General features: G+C 32.4%; 1 protein-coding gene across 1 annotated transcript; it reads left to right on the forward strand.

The window, feature by feature from the left end:
• The first annotated feature begins 9965 nt into the window (after positions 1 to 9965).
• On the forward strand, positions 9966 to 13539 carry LOC132751039 (protein phosphatase 1 regulatory subunit 27-like). The gene is made up of 4 exons (XM_060741136.1): positions 9966 to 10166; positions 10899 to 11855; positions 12575 to 12725; positions 13223 to 13539. The coding sequence occupies exons 2-4, from the start codon at positions 11678 to 11680 to the stop codon at positions 13407 to 13409; spliced, it is 516 nt and encodes a 171-aa protein (XP_060597119.1). The 5' UTR covers positions 9966 to 10166; positions 10899 to 11677; the 3' UTR covers positions 13410 to 13539.
• Positions 13540 to 13834: the final 295 nt, after the last annotated feature.

Below are 13834 nucleotides of genomic sequence, written 5' to 3' on the forward strand. Positions count from 1 at the left end.
TGGGACACATAAAATATATTGCTCTACAAATCTCGAACTTGTATGGAACAAATTTTCTCTGTTATATCTTTTGTGTTGTTTTTTTTTTCTAAAAAAAGCCATAATGTCTCTCCGGTTGCATGTCCGTCGCATTCAGTGCTGCAGCACTTTGATTTTTACAATAATATTAACAACCGAATTAACAACTTCATTAATAATGGCGAAATTACATCATCTTATTAACACAAGTCATGTTTATTCTAAAATGCGTCAAAAAGACGTCATGTTGGAGCAAGTGACTCAGCTGACATGAAATTTCTAGCATGGGTAATACTAATGGAATCACCAGTCTGATATGCAAGAACATTATTTCTTATTATTGCAGAAAAAGAGATAATTATAAAATTACCTTGATTTGACGTGCGTCAGCCAAGTGAAATTCAATGGAATTATTTTGTGAAATGACTTAACCTACATATATAAGAAATTGGACTTCATAAAATTAGATCTGGACATCGCTTAAAATCTTAACTTTTCTTGACTTTATTCGCCCCATATCTCTTAATTTAAATTCGAGTCATTGATATCAAACCTTTTTCGAACATCTTAGTTTAGTTTAAACATATTTTTGTTAGCTCGATTGCGAAACAAGTTCTTCCACTTTCGAGTTCGCTTCATGGAAGCAATCAGTACTGCATATGAAGAAACATGGTCGTGACCCGAGTAGGACTTGAACCAATGACGAGAGGCAGACACCTAAACCACAAGGCCACCGCTCCTCTGAATATCTTAGTTAATTCATCAATTAGGCTAAACCGTTAAAAATAGTTTTAGTCGTCAATTGGCAATAGTTTTGGCATAATTTGTTACTTAACGAGTCTTTTAACTATTTGAGTAATGTCTATCATAAAGACGGAAATATTACCGTTGAAAGTGTGTCAATATATGATTTCATCAAGTCAAATAGATTATTTTGTACCACCAAAAGGAATTGTTTTATTTAAAAAGTAAAATCCTATGCGAATTTGAAAATAAACATTGAGGAAGTTATGTATGTTTCCGTGCATTTTACGTAAATATATATAAAAAACTATTTTTAAAGCTTTATCTACAGCTTTATTTTTTATTAACGATTAAATGAGCAAGTATATACTTTAGATATTTCTAAATGTGATAGATTTTCCAAAAGCAATGGAATTTTTAAGCACAATCTTCGGTTTGAAATAATAATCAAATCCCTTTTGACTTATCTTAATGAAAGTGTCTTATCGTATTACCCAAAACATGAGCCCGAAAATGTACTTACTAAATTAAGTTATGTTTTTATTCCGTAAGACCTTGTGCTCATACAGATTTGATATTACTAACGCCGTGTGTAACAGTCATTTTTCTAGCACAAAATTGCATTGATTTTCCATATCTCAACCCTCTTTGGAATGAAGCCAGCCATATAAGAATATATATAAACCAAATCTAACTTGTCGCCAGTCATATCAAATCAAATATCAGGAGCAAATCTTGGCGTCTAGCTTGTTCTAAGTAGTCAGAATTATAGTTTAATCTAGTTCCATTTCTTTACCCTCCATCCATTTCTCATTTTACTGATTGTTTTGTTTTTTGCAAGATAATTGAATATTGGTTCTTGCAGGAATCAAATATATATTAAAATGTTATACGTGATAAACAAAAGTGTTTGGACGCCGTTATAAATTCTATTTTGAAACTTCTGCCAATTCCATAAAGTTTTTATTTGCTTGGGTCGTCAGACCAAACAAATAATGGTAGCGAAATTTCAGAGTCGAATGCTGTTAATTGCAAATGCCTAAAGTAGTCCACTTTTTTGAAGCGGTTACTTCGCTTTATATGTACACTAACGCCGAAAAATTCAGGGGAGATCAATGCGTAAAGATTGTCAAATGACAGGCGCATTAAAGATTGTCAAATGACAGGCGCATTAATATTCAAGCAAAGTAGTTCCCGAATGGTCGAAGATTTCTAATATTGTTTCATTCTTTATAGATATACATGCTTACAGTAAGCTCCATGATTATTTACATCTGTGTTAAACAACAGGTTTAGCGTCGAAATAATAAGAGTTACAAACCCTAATTTAGAATAATATGGTTTTCTTCAGGCCGATAACATATTTATCAGCTGTGGCCGAGGGGTTTGCACGCTCGCTTATGGATCGAGAGGTCTGGAGTTCAAATCCCAGTTGAGGCAACTCATTTTTAGTCAAATAAACATTGAATTGACTATCAGTGTTGCAATTAGTCTTATAGCCAATTTACTACAGTTAAAACACTGGAAAGCATTGGTGGCACTTTACAAAAACAAATTGGTTTATAATCTCACAACCTTCACCTTTCTGACATTCTGAGACCCAAACAAATTCAGCGCCATCTGTGCTTTGATTAAATAGAGGATATTTGTTTAGTTCAGTGTAAGATCGGAATATATTTCACCGAGTGAGCACCAAAAGGTATATTTCACGAGTGGCGCAGCCACGAGTGAAATATAAACTTTTGGTGTTCACAAGGTGAAATATATTTCGATCTTACACTAAACTAAACAAATTTTCTTTTTATTACATGCAAAGAAACGTTTTAAAAAGACATTAAACCTAATACTGAATGAAAAGCGCGCCAAATAATATTACAACGTGACGTCATTTACGACGTCACGTCATTTAGTTGGTACCCAGTTCTGTGCACGCTGGTATTTCACTGAAACAACGTAAGGGGCTTAAATTCAAAACAGTGAAATTATCAAAGTGGTAATTTCACTGTTTCAAACAGTGAAATTACCAGTTTTATATCACTGATATATTTCTATAAACCACCGAAAAGCATGTAATAAATAAGGTAGTTTTACGGTTCTTTCAGTAATTGAAAAAGTAAACATTAATATTTATCACTAGTTTATTTAATAAACATGAAATCATTACACATATTTCTTAGCAAAGTATTAGCTATTGCATTAACCACTTATAGTATTTTGATCTACTTTCTTAATTTGATTTGTGTTTCTTTCCCTCAATTAATTGCATAATCTCGCTCGCTGTCTATAAGTAATTAGATTATATAAATTTGTGTTTTGTCATTGGGAAAATTACTACATCTCAACAGCTGAGAGTATGCAGAGAGGTAATTTACGAGTAGCAAAATATTTCTATTATTATCTACATGTCTATATATACATTCACTTTATATATTTGTGCATTCTCGCCGAGAGTACAGTGATCGAAATGCAGCTGAAGTTATGAAGAGGAATTCCCGTAAATGTTATTCAACTATACAGTTCTATAGTTCTTACAAGAATAATATCTACTTATCACTCAGTTTTATCTCACTTGTTATATATAATACATGTAAAGTCACTTTAAACTGTCTAGGTTATTCATAATTTCAGTAAACTATAAAACTTTAATATCAACACAGCACGTAAACTTCGTGCAAATAATGATGTGTAGAAGCATGGATAAATGCGTTGTCTCCCTACCTACATTTTCTTCGGTAAGTAGTGTTAGGGGAAAGAACTTCAGACAAGTTGCACTTTAACTTCTTAGAGTTATACTTAGTATTTTGACTGACATTCGATCGTCTTGTAAGTCAAGTTACCGCAGTTCCAATATCTCATTTTCGTGTAATGGTTCCAATCAGGAAAATGTATGTTATGTGCTATAGAAAAGCCGCGTTGCTTGATCGTTAAAACATTTTATTACATCTCCTCTATTATTGCTTATTATATGAGATCAAAGTTTACGAATGAAAAGTGCTCAAGTTCCGTGTTTTATTAAGTAATAAAACACAAATAGTACTTACAAGGGAAATAAATACAAAACATACAACATATATAAATATAATAGTAACATTGCAGGTTGTACGAAGGACAATGTTGAAAATCTGACGCCGTGAATGAGATCAATTGTAGTTAAATATAGATTGGAGGTTGAACGATATATTGGAGAAAACAATACTTTCATGGGCACGGGGAAGGACCGTTACACGCAGGATGGAGTTCTTCTGGTAACTGTCAATGAGTTCGTCGGAAAACTTTTGTATACACCGAAGAAACACTCGTCAAAAAGGTAATTTTATCTTTAAAATGCGAAATTGAGGTGTTAAGCTTGCCTTACTCAAGAGGATTAAGCTTGCCTTACATATTGCATTATGAGTCAGAAAAAAAAACACTTTATAGTTCATTTTCCTTCTTCTCTTGTTTACAATCTAGAAGTGTGTTTGAGTAAAATGTTCATACTGACCTGCGTGATCTTCTTCCTTGCCATCCTTAATTACCTAACTATAATCGAAAGTTGCAGACATTAAGCCTCGGCTAACAAATTTATGCGTCCTAGAGTTCTTCTGATAACTCTGAAGATGTCCTTGTATTCTTTTGATAACTTTTGTTATTGCCAGTGTGTTTCTTGTGCTAAGTTACGGCACGTTTTAGTGTTTTTCTATTATTCAATAAGGGTGTACGCCCATCTTTTGCACACAAATTTGGCTCTATAATGTTGTCTTTGAGTTAGTAGTATACAGTCTTCAAAGGATAATCACGTGATAAGCTGTCTACACTAAAATCTGAATCAGCGGTCACCTGTATTCAGCAATATCATGGCTTAAACCGCCAAGAAAAAATGTTTAAAAACTCTCAGTTACACATATTTTAAACTACTAGATCTGAAACAAGAATCTATGAAAATCGGATAATAAAGTGTTTTGACACATAAAACGATAATAAGGCAAAATTGATTAAACACCTCAAATTCCCTTCAAAGTGATGTAAATTACTATTTTTGACGAATGCTTCTTCGGTATATACACATCTTTTTCGACGAATTCCGTGACAGTTATCAGAAAAACTCCATCCCTCGTGTAACAGTTCCACCCCGTGACTTTAGTATCACACTATGCACGTAGAATTTAGATTCAGCTATATTTCTTTAGGAATGGACCACCTTAATTCTAACATACACGTTTTGTTAATACTATCTGTCATATGTTGAGGTTCGGATCGGAATATTTATTAGTCCCGCGGGTGCCCGCCAATTGAGTTGTAACGATACTTGCCTCCCAAATGTCAGATATTTTTTCCAATTCTATCATATATTGTACCATTATTTTCAATGGTAAATCAATTAATTATAAATGTCATTTCATCCGTAACTATCTTTTTTTACAATAATATTAACAACTGAATTAACAACTTCATTAATAATGGCGAAATGACATCATCTTATTAACACAAGTCATGTTTATTCTAAAATGCGTCAAAAAGACGTCATGTTGGAGCAAGTGACTCAGCTGACATGAAATTTCTAGCATGGGTAATACTAATGGAATCACCAGTCTGATAAGCAAGAACATTATTTCTAATTATTGCAGTAAAAGAGATAATTATAAAATTACATTGATTTGACGTGCGTCATCAAAGTGAAATTCAATGGAATTATTTTGTGAAATGACTTAATCTACACATATAAGAAATTGAACTTCATAAAATTAGATCTGGACATCATTGATATAAAAACTTTTTCGAACATCTTAGTTTAGTTTAAACATATTTATCTTAAGCTCGATTGCGAAACAAATTCTTCCACTTTCGAGTCCGCTTCCTGGAAGCAACCAGTACTGCAAATGAAGAAACATGGTCGTGACCCGAGTGGGACTCGAACCAATGAAGAGTGGCAGACACGTTAACCACTAGGCCACCGCTCCCCTGAATATCTTAGTTAATTCATCAATTAGGATAAACAGTTAAAAATAGTTTGAGTCGTTAATTGGCAATAGTTTTGGCATATTTTGTTACTTAACGAGTCTTTAACTTTTTGAATAATGTCGAAAATCTATCATAAAGACGGAAATATTACCGTTGAATGTGTGTCAATATATGATTTCATCAAGTCAAATAGATTTTTTTTTTACCAAAAGGAATTCATTATTTAAAAAGTAAAATCCGATGCGAATTTCAAAATAAACATTTAGGAAAATAACTGAAAAAATGTATGTTTCCGTGCATTTTACGTATATATATATTAAACTATTTTAAAGCTTTATCTACAGCTATACTTTTATTAACGATTAAATGAGCAAGTATATACTTGAGATATTTCTAAATGTAATAGATTTCCCAAAAGCAATGGGATTTTTAAGCACAATCTTCGGTTTGAAATAATAATCAAACCCCTTTTGACTTATCTTAATGAAAGTGTCATATCGAGTTACCCAAACATGAACCCGAAAATGTACTTACTAAATTAAGTTATGTTTTTATTCTGTAAGACCTTGTGCTCATACAGAATGATATTATTAAAGCCGCGTGTAACAGTCATTTTTCTAGCACAAAATTACATTAATTCTCCATAGCTTAACCCTCTACAGAAGAGTCTTATGCAATGAAGCCAGACATATAAGAATATATAATAACCAAATCTAACTTGTCGCCAATCATATCAAATCTAATATCAGGAACAATTCTTGGCGTCTTTTTTTTGTTCTAAATTGTCAGAATTATAGTTTAATCTAGTTCCATTTCTTTACCCTCTTTTTTTCCTAAGATAACTGAATATTGATTCTTGAAGGAATCAAAGATATATTAAAAACGTATAATATGTGATATACAAAAGTGTTTGGACGCCGTAATAGATTTTATGTAGGAAACTTCTGCCAATTCTGCAAAGTTTTAGACAAAACGTAGTTTTACGTTTTTTTCAGTAATTAAAAAGTAAACATAAAGATTTATCACTAGTTTAATCACCATACATACTTCTTAGCAAAGTATTAGCTATTTCATTAACCACTTATAGTATTTCGAGCTACTTTCCTAATTTGATTTATGTTTCTTTCCCTCAATTAATTGCATAATATCGTTCGCTGTCTAGAAGTAATTAGATGATATAAATTTGTGTTTTGTCATCGGGAACATTATTACATCTCAACAGCTGAGAGTATGCAGAGAGGTAATTTACGAGTATCAAAATATTTGTATAATATACATTCATCTTATATATATTTGTGCATTCTCGTTGAGAGTTCAGTGATCGAAATGCAGCTGAAGTAAAAAAAAAAGAATTCCTGTAAATGTTATTCAACTATTCTGTTCTACAGGTTATTTGAAAAGTAACTTTACAGGAATAATATCTGCTTATGTCTCAGTTATTTCTTAGTTGTTATATATAAAATAGTTTATTACCCTTCCCGATTTTTTCCGCCTTTTTGATTGGATATTGATCACCCGAAAGAAATTGATATAACCGAGCCAGACGGGTAATATACAAACTAAATTTCCCCGTTTGGTACCCAACGTTGTAAACAATATGGGCTGAGGTGATGCGCGTACGGTTCGATTTTACGCGGTGTAAATTCCGATTTAAAAGCACCTTTTAACTGTCAAATGATAAATATTTACCAAAGTAGAGTAATGATACATATAACCATCAGTATCGAAAACAAATATGACCTTGTGAAAGCTTGATATCAATTACAAAAAAGTGCGTTCAACAGACTACTCCTTTTCTCTTGTTTACTTTCGTAAGGTATGGGAAAAATACGTCATGTATTTATGTGACGTCATGTTGTGACGAAGAGGTATCCTAAAGGGAATCTTATTTCGACGTTTCATTTGAAACAGCAATGATTTTTAAAAAAAATCGTCTAAACTCGGCAGGGGAAGGGTAATAAAATTATTATTTTGGTTTTGGAGTGATATATGTGGATATATTACCTGCCAAGATAAAATATCACCCTCGCCTAACGGCTCGGGTGATATAAAATCTTAACAGGTAATATATCCACATATATCACTCCAAAACCAAAATAACATATAATATAAAATATAATATAACGTAGACAAATGTGGTTAGAAATTATCGTCTTTAGGTTGTTAGAAGCGTCACAAAATGTTAGTTCGGGTGCGACGAATCCCAGCTTTGACTGTCGGTTGCTCCAGACCAAAGATGTAAGTGGTATTATTACTTGACTTACCAAATTGTTCTTCTGTTGAAGTTTTAGTGACCAAAAGTATTCATTCAATGGCGTCGCCAGACCTGTTTTTTTGACCGAGGCAAAAATAGGGGGTATGTGTATGGGGGCATGCTCCCCTGGAAATTGTTTTACCTAGAATATATCTAATGCGTTTTGCAGCACTCTGGGACAAGCTTTTAGTCATTCTGAATCTAATCATCTTGATACCATTTTAGTTAATTTTACATTTATAATTTGGTAAACAAGAACAATTTATGTTCTTTACAAGATTTGAAATGCATTTTATTTAATGTATCTTTTAATTCAGGGAAGTCAGGTTCACAGTTTCATGAAAAGGCCAAGACAATTCATCTGTTTCCAGGAAAATCCCATAACTTTAAAATCTCATTATAGTCAAGTGACATTTGTTTATGATTATCAAAGTTAGGCCATTTAATTTAGCATCCTTCATAGATGATCGAGTCCATTTTGGATGCTTTTTTTCCAAGACTGATTTTTCTATCAGTATTTTTATTAACTTCTCAAATTTTAACCGAGGCAACTGCCCCGGGTTGCCTCAGTGTGGCTACGGTGCTGTCATTTTAGCAATGGAAAGTCCGATTTTGATCCCTGAGAGACTTAGTGACATATCACAGATCAAATATCTATATACATTAGGTCTTGATGTTTTAACAAGAAGATTGTAAAAGCTCTTTTTAGTCTCTATAAAATCAAATGACATCCAGTGCAGTGCCGAACTAAATACTAAAATGCTTTGATTACACCTAAAATTTATAACCTTATGTTCTTGACAAGAAAATGTTATACTATGGGATACTCTTCTAAGCATCGATCGAATGTTTAACTTCCGGTCACCGTATTGTGTTTTGTGTATGTGGTAACGATAGTGATCCCTTTAGCTGCTACTGAGACATGGGCTATTTTTGACTACAGGAACATACTTTGAACTAACTTTGGTTAAGCTCCTCTAAACAATGCTGCACAAAACGTATTTTAGGCAGACTGCTTTCTGACAAGAAGTGTTCAAAACTTTCTTATTATTCGAGACTTTATATAAAGTGACCATATTGAAGATTGACAATGTTTTATCATTATCTTAATAAACTTTGCAGTTCAGGGAAAGTATGCATAGTCTTGTCTTTCAAGGGGCTATAACTATGACCGAGAAAGCAAGTAAGATATATTGTTGGCCAAGGATTACTATAATTTTGTTTGAAGGACGAAACTGCATACGTTTAGTGCATGTTTGATATTAATCAAATCAAAATTAAACTATTATATTGCAAACAAGACAAGACAAGGCAAGACAAGATATGCATACGTTTTCCTTTCAAGGGCCATAACTTGGTAACTACATGTATATTACATGACTGTACCAGCTAGGCTGCTTGGAATTTGGTTCAAATTCCGACATACAGGCATATGACTGTTGACACATGGACTAGGGACATCATAGGGTGTAATTTTAACCATTTTTGAGGAACCGGGTCCAGGCGGTCACAAATGCTAGTTATGAGACCAAAAAGTTCCCAGGCGAGCTAAAATACCTTTACATATATCAAAAAACCAAAACAAAACAATTACATATATATTACATATTGTAGTAATATTGTATTTTTAAGCAATAAAACTTGATATTAATTTTGTATCATTAGAGGAAAAATTATTTACGCTACATTCTTCTACCCTTCTAGACATTTATATTGAACATCAGTTTTATAATAATTGGTTTTTCATATATATAGTCCTGTCAAAGATAATTCTCCACTATAACCGATTTTTCATATTAAATTATTATCAAATGAAGCTGCCATATACTCGCATAATTTTAGAATATTCAATCTTTATACTTATTACATGTACTTATAAATGCAATAAACAATACAGTTTATTCAGATTTTTAAAATAATACAGTACATGTTAAAAACAACAACAAATATACTCAAATGTCCCCAAAACACACTGAAACAAATGTTACTAGAACAGGCAGTAAAAAACCCTCTCATTCATATTCAAGAGTTTAATCTTTACACAACACAGCTGCTTTTCATGTAAAGAAATATCTCTCTAGACATCTGAAGAACATGTACTCCGATTTGTGAACACATGTTTAATTGTTTACTCTGTTAACATATCTAAAGGATCTAGAATAGATGTGATTAAAGCAAAAAAGCAGGAGCCGAACAACCTAAAACATAACAGGTAGGTCGTATATTACTCTTTAAGAATTCATATAAATGTTTTACTTTATTTTCGTAATTCATTACTTGGACTCAAAGACAAACAGCCATTAATATTAAGCAGGTAAATTTCCCGTTCTTTACTTCTTAAGAGAATCCCATTCCTGTTTTATTAACACTAATCTTAATTTATAATATGCTGAATGCTAAAACAATTTGAGTCTGATTTACACGTTTGTGTTTAAACATATTTTTATTCAAGCAATAAACGTTTTTATAAGATGCAGAAAACCCAAATATTTTATATAAATGTATATTTTGTATTATGAATGCTTAAACGTGTGTGTTTTGTATTATATTGTAATTAACATAATCAAAAACCACATGTTCCGTTGATAGTACAAATTATAAGAGAATATATTAAAAAATCTGGAAAATATTAAACCTTTATGTAAAGGTTTCACCAGGCGTGATTTGTAACGTTTCCAAAGCGAGTTAAAAGATCATGCGCTAAGTCAAAACTTTTAACAATTATACAAAGCCAATTTAGTTTCCATTAAAAGTCAATTATTTTGTTTTTTATTTGGATTGGGACAAATTTATGTTGATTTTTGATTTAGTAATTGCTAATGAAATATATGGTGGATTTCCCCCTCAGAAATTTCCTTTCACAATATGACCTTTCTATGTGTGCAGACCACAACATCAAATCAACGTAACGGTATAACAGTACATTTTCGCAATTTATTTTCAGGAGACAGAGAGAAAATTGGATAACGAATTATTAATATCATAACATTCTACATACAACAGGCAACACATGTTTCGGGGTATATTAACTTAACCATTCTTTATGAGCGCATAAAACAGCTATAATGTTGTTTTCCATCACCGATAAACAGAACATAAGACAGAACAATTCACAAGCGTTTTGATTGAACCCTCCTGAATTACCATTAACACAATTACCACACTCTGTGAGAGAAGAAATAACAGCGAACGAGGTATATGTTGGAAGAACAAAATGTAAAGCCGGTTTGAAATCTATGAACTCTTCTGTTTTACAAACGGGTATTGGATATTTTTGTTACCGTAACTGTTGTGAGATGCAGATATAAATCGTACACATGGAATATGAAATATATACAGAGTTAGATTTGTTTATACTTTGTGAAAGAGTATGATCTAATAATATCAGATAAAAAACATGAACTATTGGATCTACTAGAAAGGATGCACAATGTAAAATTTATTTACTTCAAGACTTCAGTACAGGAGATAATTATCAGATAAGAGCAAGGGTTCGTTTTGAAATTAGTGCTTTTCATGGAATTACAATATAATGTGATTTACATTCATAGTTATTGTGAAAAACTATAGTTCAATTTTAATAAATGTCACCAATTACGTACTCACGGATAGGCTATTAGGCTTAATGAACAAAACAAAACTTTGTGTAACATTTCCTGTTGTAACCTTTAGACGTATAAAATAGTTTCATTTTTCGAATACCAGACTAGTGTTACATTAACAATGAGCAGAAGAGCAAGCTTATTTGCTAAAGAGAATCCCGAAGTTAAAAAGAAAGGTGTACGGTTTCCGGATGAGTTAGTATTTTTGGACAATATTAAAGAAAATGACATAAATGCGTTAGGTCACATGTTACGGAGAGCCAGCTTACAAGTTGACATAAGTGGAATTAATGATGTTGGTAAGATGACAATTAATCAAACTACTTTCTAAGTAAACTCACTAAAGTAAAGCTGTTGTAAGTAAAGTAATTTAAGAGATTATATATCACAAACAGTGATTTTAACTCTATATAAAATCACAGTTTGTAGTTCGGATGCGAGGAATTATATAACGAGGACGTAGCCAAAGTAATATAATGATGCGCATTTCAACGACAAACAGTGATATTATCAAGCGATAAAATCACTGATTTTGATATATTATTTCGATTCTAACACATTATCAACAAATAAATGCTACGCCCATCCGAACTCCTAACAGTGATTTAATTTAGCGATTAAATCACTGTTTGGGATATTTTATTTCTTAAACAGCACACACTTTCTGTCCTTCTATGTTTAATAGGGAAAAATGCGGGTCGTGTTAGAATTATAAATATTGTATAAAATAGAATATGATTAAATTACACAAAAACGACAACATCGAAAATGTAACAGACTTGGTTTGAGTGAACCTGGAGTAAGAGTTCAAACCTCCTATCACTTACTTTAGCATAATTCAAATTTTTAAGTTTAATTTGTAAACCACCGTTAGAATAAAGTAATGATAATTCTAAAGTATCTTAGATAAAACGAGTGTATCCTTAAATTTTATGACGCGTTTAAGATATATTAAAGTAGCTCATTCGATCTAATCGGATGAATGTTATCGCAATTTAAAAAAAAGTTGATATTTTAGGGTTGACGCCTTTACATCAAGCGGTGCTAGACGGCAATGAAAGCGCTGTAAGACTTCTGGTAGCTCATGGTGCAGATATTAACAAACAAGACGATGATTCCTGGACACCGCTACATGCCGCGTGTGCCGAAGGACATGCTGATATTGTCAAGTAAATTGATTAACATATTGTCAAAAAATTAGGACGTTAACAATTAAGTTTCACCTTTGACATTATTTGTAATATGCGGCAAAGAATAAAAAAGGTCAAAAGGGAAAGCTCATTTCATTCTCAAAATTCTAACATAATCGTAACATCTACAATGCAAAATTGGAGCGAAAAAGACTAAAATCTAATCAAACATTTATTATAAAAAAGTAATGAGAGACTATTATAAAAAAGTAATAAGAGACAAATTAATCTCTATGAAAAATTAACAATAACACAAAAAAATTCGTGTAACTGACATGTGCCTTTTTGTTATTGGAACTTTTCATTGTTAAGTATTTCAATTTCAAATCACTTAAATATCGTTTGACAGTACAGAGTCAAATAATGCACCACGTACTGGCAGAGCTTTGTACATGAGGCAAAGGTATGATATTGTTACAATTACCAGAGTGAAAATGCGTAAATTGTGTAGATGATATTGTCCATGATATTTTCAGATTTTTGTTAGAGAAAGGCGCTGACAAGAATATATTGACAGAAGAAGGTGAAAGACCTCTTGATCTCGTTGAACCAACTGATTTAGAAACCATCAGAGTTATGCTTGGAAGTGTTCAACCTTGTGACAATGAGCAATCTGATGAAGACACGTTAGAAGAAGATGAAGTTACTTTCGGTCCCGGGTGACCTTTGTTTTGCTGCTTTCGTTATTCTCCCAATCCATAGCCATTTTGAAGTGTTTATAAAGCAACCTATTGCTGCCAGATGCCATCCAGGACTTATTCAAATCATTCATATTTTGCATACTCATAAATGATTTAATATAGGGTTAACGCACGTTTTTCCGTGTTATAACGTCTGCAGAGTTCCGAGGAACGGTTGGTGCCCGAGCCCGGTAGGGCGAGGGCTCCAACAGTTCCGAGGGACTCTGCAGACTTTATACCACGGAAAAACGTGCGTTGACGCTATTATAGCATAAAATTTTCAAACAGATCCGTGATGTTTAGTTTATACAAAACACAATTACATAAAATTCTTGTGCTTGGACGGTATTTATCCAATTCTATGTTTTACGTATGCGTTTCATTTTTCCGGGGCCAAACAACTTGGAA

The sequence above is a fragment of the Ruditapes philippinarum genome, unplaced genomic scaffold, assembly GCF_026571515.1.
Source record: "Ruditapes philippinarum isolate M1 unplaced genomic scaffold, ASM2657151v2 ctg1375_1_1_1_1, whole genome shotgun sequence".
Classification (NCBI taxonomy): domain Eukaryota; kingdom Metazoa; phylum Mollusca; class Bivalvia; order Venerida; family Veneridae; genus Ruditapes; species Ruditapes philippinarum.

Excerpts from the sequence above, each read along its gene's own strand:
- LOC132751039 (XM_060741136.1), top strand. The coding sequence starts at position 11,678 with ATGAGCAGAAGAGCAAGCTTATTTGCTAAAGAGAATCCCGAAGTTAAA. Across the intron at positions 11,856-12,574 it reads AAGTGGAATTAATGATGTTG|GGTTGACGCCTTTACATCAA; the intron begins GTAAGATGACAA and ends TTGATATTTTAG. Across the intron at positions 12,726-13,222 it reads GGACATGCTGATATTGTCAA|ATTTTTGTTAGAGAAAGGCG; the intron begins GTAAATTGATTA and ends TGATATTTTCAG.